The 7,326-nt window shown below is 46.0% G+C and overlaps 1 protein-coding gene across 1 annotated transcript in view; it reads right to left on the bottom strand.

The window, feature by feature from the left end:
• Positions 1-2,943: 2,943 nt before the first annotated feature.
• Positions 2,944-7,326, bottom strand: part of nubp1 (nucleotide binding protein 1 (MinD homolog, E. coli)) — a 30,412-nt gene continuing 26,029 nt past the window's right edge. The window contains exons 8-11 of the mRNA XM_035399231.1: positions 6,482-6,592; positions 5,962-6,064; positions 5,128-5,211; positions 2,944-3,903 (exon numbers count right to left, since the gene is read on the bottom strand). Coding sequence (XP_035255122.1) covers positions 3,851-3,903; positions 5,128-5,211; positions 5,962-6,064; positions 6,482-6,592 — 351 coding nt within the window. The 3' untranslated portion in view covers positions 2,944-3,850. The remainder of the gene's footprint in view (positions 3,904-5,127; positions 5,212-5,961; positions 6,065-6,481; positions 6,593-7,326) is intronic.

Below are 7,326 nucleotides of genomic sequence, written 5' to 3'. Positions count from 1 at the left end.
TCCCAGATCTGGCTCTCACAAAAACTTGCCACCTAATCATCCCCTGATTTAATGGGCTAAAAAATGTTCTCTCCCTCCAGTGGAGCTGCTCAGTGGCCAACAATAGAAGATTGTGGTTGTACTGGGCAGCTCCCAGGTGTATGAGTGTGAAGCAGGGCGTTCATGCAAATGAGCATCTGTGCTCAGTGAACCTACCCTGGGTAAATAAAAGTAAAATAAATAAAATAAAATAAAATAAATAAAAGTTTCACCAGACCATTTCCAGACATTCACCAAGACTGAAGCCAAATTTTGTTTAGGCATTGTGTCTCTAGAAACCATTTTAATTTAATATTCTAAAATGTTGTATGACAAAAGCTAGATATGGACTTTCTGAGTGGATGTAGGTATATTTGTTTTCCCTTCATGGACAACTTATTAAAAAATAGTTGTAGATGACAACTATATACACCAGATCCCTTGGCCCTGTAATCTCTGCCCATGGCTTGTCCTATCACTCCTATGCCGACGACACGCAACTCTTTCTCTCCTTCTCCCCATCGGACACACAGGTCCCTGCCCGCATCTCCGCTTGCCTGAGGGACATCCAGAGCTGGATGGACAATCACCACCTGAAGCTCAACCCGGGAAAGACGGAGCTAATCTTTATTCCTGCTCTATCCTCTCCCCTCCTCGACTTTTCCATTTCCCTAGGGGACACCTTAGTGACATCATCACCCTGCGCCAAGAATCTCGGAGTGGTGATGGACAAGAGGCTGTCCCTCTCCAAGAACATCGCAGCAGTAAGCCGGGCATGCAGATTTTTCCTGTATAACATCCGGAGAATCCGCCCCTTTCTCACCACCTACAAAACCCAGCTCCTGGTCCAAGCAATGGTTCTATCCCGCCTGGACTACTGCAACTCTCTTCTGGCTGGACTACCGGCATCTGCCACCAGACCCCTGCAACTCATTCAGAATGCTGCAGCTCGTCTGGTCTTCAACCTCCCCAGACACTCCCATGTCACTCCCCTGCTCACTACCCTCCACTGGCTGCCTGTTATAGCTTGCATCAAATTTAAAACATTGGTCCTAGCATACCAGGCAGTCAAGGGATCAGCCCCAGCGTACCTCCACAGGATATTCAAACCCTACATGGCAGCCAGATCCCTCTGTTCTGCTACCTCAGGACGCCTGGCACCTCCCCCTCTTCGCACCTGCACTTCCAGAACACGTCTCCTGTCTGTTATGGCCCCACGATGGTGGAATGACCTCCCCGTGGAGGTCAGAACAGCTGAGACACTGACCCATTTCAAGCGACAACTGAAGACTCACCTCTCCCCATCCCTCCCTACCCCCCTGTAAATGACTGTAAGCTTAGGGTTGTAACTAGGCAGCTGTTTCGTAGGTGACTTAGGTGCATTAACTGTCTTAACTACTGCTTGTATTTTTTCCATAGACTGCGTTGTTGCCGTTCTCGTTGTGTTAGTGTTAATCAGTTTAACCTTCAGGGTCCAAGTTGAACTATGCGGTTGTTCCCTGCACTTGGACCAGTACTTCTCTCTAGGGTTTTCGTCATACTTGTTCCTGGTTATGGTTGTACACTTTGTTGTACGTCGCTCTGGATAAGAGTGTCTGCCAAATGCCTGTAATGTATATTCCTGTAACAAATATTGATTTCATCAAGCCCACAAATAATCAATTATGACCAAGTAAAATCAATGTCACATTGTTACAACCTCTCATAAGTTTTGTGTTTACATTTAATGGGAGCATTTAACAGGTGCCCCTGGTTCCATTTTAGAGTCAGTCAAGGACCTCTGAGATAAAGGTCAAATAAAATAAGCTATTGGAATGCACCCACGTTGAAAATGCATGATTCCAGATGTCAATGACTCATATTTTGCACATATATTTTATTTGCATATATTGACCCGTTTGCCCTTCCATACGAGGAAAGGAGGCGAGGAGGTAAAAAAACAAGCGGCTGGGACAGACCTCGGCTCTTAGAATTTGTGCTCGGCGTTTTGTGGACAGTGACTTCTTTGTTTGACTCCACACGCTTGATTCCGATTCCCGTATAGCCCTTATGTTTGGTTTGCTGATTAGATCTCGTGTTTGACCACTGGCTCGTTCCCATAGACTCTGATTCTTGCCTTAGACCTTCTAGTTTGTTTTCTGAGTTCAGTCGTTGTGTTGGATAGGCAGATAGGGACCCAAGTCTGCAGTACCATTTTCCTTACCCACTCTCCACTCATTTCCCTCATCCTACGTCCAGTTACAGTTTGACCCTAGACCAGGTCGCGAAAGAATTATTGACCTTTTCATAAGTAATTTTCCCTTCGGTGGAACATTAAGCGCATGTTTACATAGCTGAGACTCAAGTCCATGTTCAAAGTTCAAAGCAGTATCGGTGCACAGACAAAAGTGGGCCAGAGGGGACCCACAACACGGAAGCCGAAAGGGTACTGAAGACACCAGGGGGGCTCACGGAGGAGCCGTTCTGAAACGGAGCCAAACGCGTGCTGGTCACAAGTCCCTCGTGGGTGAGTTTAGGCGTCTCGTTAGGAATCAGGTGCGTTTCAGACACAAACTGTGCCAAGCGTGCCCAGCATGACCTCACCGGCACCGCTGCGGTTTGCAGTAAGGAGCCGAGCCAACAGGAACACAGATTCCAGGACGGGAATTCCCCCAGCTGCCAGCCAGTCATAATAAACAGGTTAACAATTTTTACCTACGAACCATGCATCATGGGAAGATGGTCCAAATTCCAGTTTTTTCCCCAAGGTTTAAGATGCCTGTTCCCCGGGAAAATAATTGTGATTTGGAAATTTAAAAACAAACATTTACTCATGTTGTGGTGAAATAAAAAGAAGCTGAATTTAAATACTCAAGCCAGTTTTGAATAACATATGTTAAAATCAATTCAAATATAACAAGCAATAAAAAAAACACAACTCCTGTGTAATTTTCATTATTTACTTGGTATTGCTTTACTACATATCAAAAGAAGGATGGAAACATATCAGTATCTACACACACTGCAAAGAAGCAAGTTAACAGGACTATCTAGAGCAAAGACCAAAACAACAGTTGACCCAAAAAGTCAGGTGCATTCCCAATTTATAGGCAATCAAGAAGAGCTCTGAGGGAAAAAAAATAAAACCAGTTTGAAATCATTTTATGCTCAGAAAGAAACTGCAAATATCTTGGTTTGGTCGTCTGACCATTTTTACAAAACATTTTTTACAAAAATGCCTAGTGCACATGCATCCCATTACAAAATAATTTCATCAAGTTCACTGACTGGCTCCAAATTCACCTTTCTGCACACAACTCAGCTTGGCAGATATTTGACAGAAATGTTGATTGTCTGTAACTAAGATATTATTTCCCCAAGTATTTCAGATGCTTGGCTGTAGATATGCTCTGGATATAGTCATTTATGAATACCGACAGGAAAGGTCTGGTTTTAAAGTCTAATCCCAGCTTTTACTCAACCTAACCACAATTCTGTTTGCCTTAGACAGAGTAACTAGACATTCAACATCCTATTTTCTGTCATAAAATTTCACAAAATCACAAACTTCATCAGTGGGTCATTGAAAATCATGGAAAAAGTCTGTGCAAGCATTGTGGGGAAAAGTGTACTTATTTATTTGTTAGTTTGTTTTTTTCCTCCCAAACTTCTGGCCTACAGTTTAAGGCAAAGCGCAAGGAGGCTAGGTGACAGCAGAAGCCTTGTCTCCTGTACGTAATGAACCAACCAGGCTTCTCCTTGGTGCATTCATGTCACGCTGTGGACCTTTTTGCTCAGCTTTAGGCATGTTCACCACGTTAGGCCACCTCTTCCACTGCGTTGCGGGCCCCTTCTAGTCAGCGTTTCCGTGCGTTCGGGAACGATGCGAGCAGTAGTCCTTGATGCCTGTTGGGGTGAAATTAAAGAAGAGGGTCAGCATTCCCTTCCTCAGAATTGCAAACTACAGGTGTCCGGTTCATACAGTGCCCCCTGTTGAGGCACTGCCATTGTACCTTTAGGCATTGCCCAGTCCTCACTGATGGACATACACACACACACACACACACAGACAGACAGACAGACAGACACACACACACACACACACACACACGCACACGCACACGCACATACGCACACACCAACAAACACAGACACAGACAGAAAAAAGAATGACTAATAAGCACAGACAGACACGCACGCATGCATGCACACGCACACACTTCCAAGAAAACCTAAAGAAGTGAAACATTAATGTAGGAGTGCACTGTTTGTTCGCGGGTGGGGGTGGGGGGATTCGCTGTGGTTTAATATGGTGCTGCAAAGTATAAAAAAGAAGTTTTTATTTTGAACATTTTCATAATTTTATTGATTTAATTGTTAACGATTTCTTCTTTCAAGATCAAAAAATATATTTCTGGGGGGTTTTTCTTATTTATTTATGAATATTATTAAACAAAAAAAATAAAAACTCTTTAGATGACCTTTTTCTAGTTTCTATGGATATTCTGAATGTACTGATTACACCTTGGCTTTTTCTTGTGCAAAGTGCTTTTCTATTAGAAATAGTGCATAATGAGAATTTTCCCCCGTTCGTCGATTTTGAAAATTGGCTAATTTATAACCGATGAATTTTTTAAAATAAAATATGCTGATTAATTTACTGTGAAATTACTCTTATATAGTAATAATTTACTGCTTGATGATTGGCTGACTAATCCATTAATTGGTAGATGATTATTTTTTATTGATTGATTAATTAACCTGTTGATTTATTCACTGACTGACTGGCTCACTGGCTGACTATCTGACTGACTGACTGACTGACTGGCTGACTGGCAGACTCTTTGGCTGACTATCTGACTGACTGACTGACTGACTGGCTGACTGGCAGACTCTTTGGCTGACTGACTGACTGACTGGCTGACAGACTGTTTGATTGACAGACTCTTTGGCTGACTGACTGACTGACTGACTGACTGACTGACTGACAGACTGACTGGCTGACTGTCTGACTGGACTGATTGATTGACAGACTCTTTGGCTGGCTGACTGACTGACTGACTGACTGACTGACTGACTGACTGACTGGCTGACTGGCTGACTGGCTGACTGACAGACTGGTCGGCTCACTCTGGATAATTCTGTGGTAGGCTGCGGCTGCTGGGGAGTCCGGTTCCTGCGAAAGGAAAGATCGTCCCTCGTCACAGCTTCTCCCTGCACAGAGGGAAGACACACAAATGCGGAAGTCAGCAGAGAGGGAAGTGGAAAGTAGCTGAATTCAGCCATTTGCTCTACATTTCGGTCTCACTTTCTGAGAAAGTCTGAAGTGGGAGCTCTGGCGGTGTTCAGAGAGGGGTCGCCGGATCGGTTCCGGCGAAGCGCGGCGATAAATCTGGCAACGCGCACTTCCGCTTTCAGCCGCCCCAGAAGGTGCGGTGCGGAGGGGCGAGCCGAGACGAGCTCACAACAGAACGCCAGCGCCGCTCAGCACAGGCCTGTGTGTGGGGGAAAGAACATGCCTACTGTACGTCTGCCCAGCAACGCAACTGGACTGTTTCTGTTTGCTTATCAACCATCATTTTCCCGCCCCACTATCTGCAGACTGCCAGCTGCAGTCAGCTGGCTCCGCCTGCAACCACGAGGCTCAGCCAATGCCAAGCCGCATTCTAGGACCAGCTCTACTGCAGGACACATACTGGTGTTTATTGTTTTGGCGGAATATCCTCGCTCCCGCCACCCAAAGGAGACCAACGCTGTTCAGTTATATTAGAAACCGAAACGCTTCAGCGGCTATGGGAAAACAGCTCAAAGGAAAAGGGCGTCCTTCTCCGATTCTCATGGCGCTCCTTGACTGTCTCACACTCCGGGACAAACGCATCTGGTGCAACGCAGGCTCAGCCAATGAGGCTTCAGAGTTTCCAGGGCCGCGACATGGGAACGGCAGGAGGGCAGGTGCGACAGTACCTATCCGTGGGTCCAGGGGGACGCGTCCCAAAAAGGGGAGACTGAGGTCGGCGCACATCTTCTCCGCCCCACCGGTTGTCGGGGGGAAAATCTGGGACGTATTCTGCAGGAAGAGGAAACGTTACCAAATTTCAATTACTGCGTGAACCTCCGCCGCCCCCCCCCCCCCACCACTCCTTCCAAGGGAAAAGGTTATTTTAGTGAACATAACACGGCCCACCCGCCACCAAGGACCTCCCGCATCCAATGTACAAATCACAAGAACACGGGAAATATACTTTCATTGCTTCATCTCCCACGTACATTAGCACGCGCGGAAGAGATTAAAGAACTGAAACATGAACACGTCTGTGTTAGGACCTGCACGCCTACGCACACTCCGGCGCAAGGAGGCTGGGAAAGCAGAATCATGAGAAACGAGATGCTTACAGTAATTACGTGGGCTCATCCTGTACCAGGGAACCGGGACAATAGAGTAAATGGAATCTCTGGGAAACGGCGGAATGGTTTATTTTTTCACCTTGCATTTCGGGCAGACGAAACCGCTCATGTTTTCCACAACGCCGATAATCGGCAGCTTGACCTTCTGGCAAAAACGGATCTCCTTCCTGACATCCTGGAGAGAGACCTCCTGTTTGCCAAAAGAAACAGACCAAGTCACAAACGGGCAGCCAAGAGTAGGAAAAAAGTGAAAGTGGAAGCTTTGGGGGTTATGGAATTGTGCTTGTCCCAGGTGGGGCACTACACCCTTGCACTCCGGAAAGGTGCTTAATCTGAATTGTTTTAGCAAGTATCCAGCTGTATAAATAGATAGTATGCAAATTAAACACATTCTATTTTAAAAACATAGCGCCAGTGCGGACTGCGGCCAGTAGCTGAAACTGGCGATGGCGTTGCCTGGGGCAAGCGAGGGTTCAGTCGGTTAGGGATCCATGTTTCATCGCTATCTAGCGCCTCCCGCTGGTCGATGGGGCGCACGTAGACGGCCTGTTAAAGCCTGGAATTCGACATGCTCAGCCTCACGTTGGGCGCCAAATTTGTACCGTTAAATAAACATAAGCGGTGTCATATTCTCTGGATGAGACTGTCTGATAATTGTACACTATAGGGGGCGTGGCCAGGATAGCGGCTCTCAGGGTGCTGGAGAAATCAGGGTTCAGAGTTCATAGGCAGAAGGCTGACTTAAGCAGCAAAAAAAAAAGAAAAACCCCACCGACAGCCATCCGGGTGCAGTAGATATTGGTATCTACATATGAGTAATGTAGTCATGCTATGAAACAGGAATTCCATTGTAATTAATGATGGAAAATAACTGCAACTATGGGCGTACATACAGAAAAGAACAATAACCCATTGTCTAAATCT

The sequence above is a fragment of the Anguilla anguilla genome, chromosome 17, assembly GCF_013347855.1.
Source record: "Anguilla anguilla isolate fAngAng1 chromosome 17, fAngAng1.pri, whole genome shotgun sequence".
NCBI classification, from domain to species: Eukaryota; Metazoa; Chordata; class Actinopteri; order Anguilliformes; family Anguillidae; genus Anguilla; species Anguilla anguilla.
The sequence above is the reverse complement of the archived record's forward strand: the minus strand, read 5'-3'. Positions and strand labels throughout refer to the sequence as shown.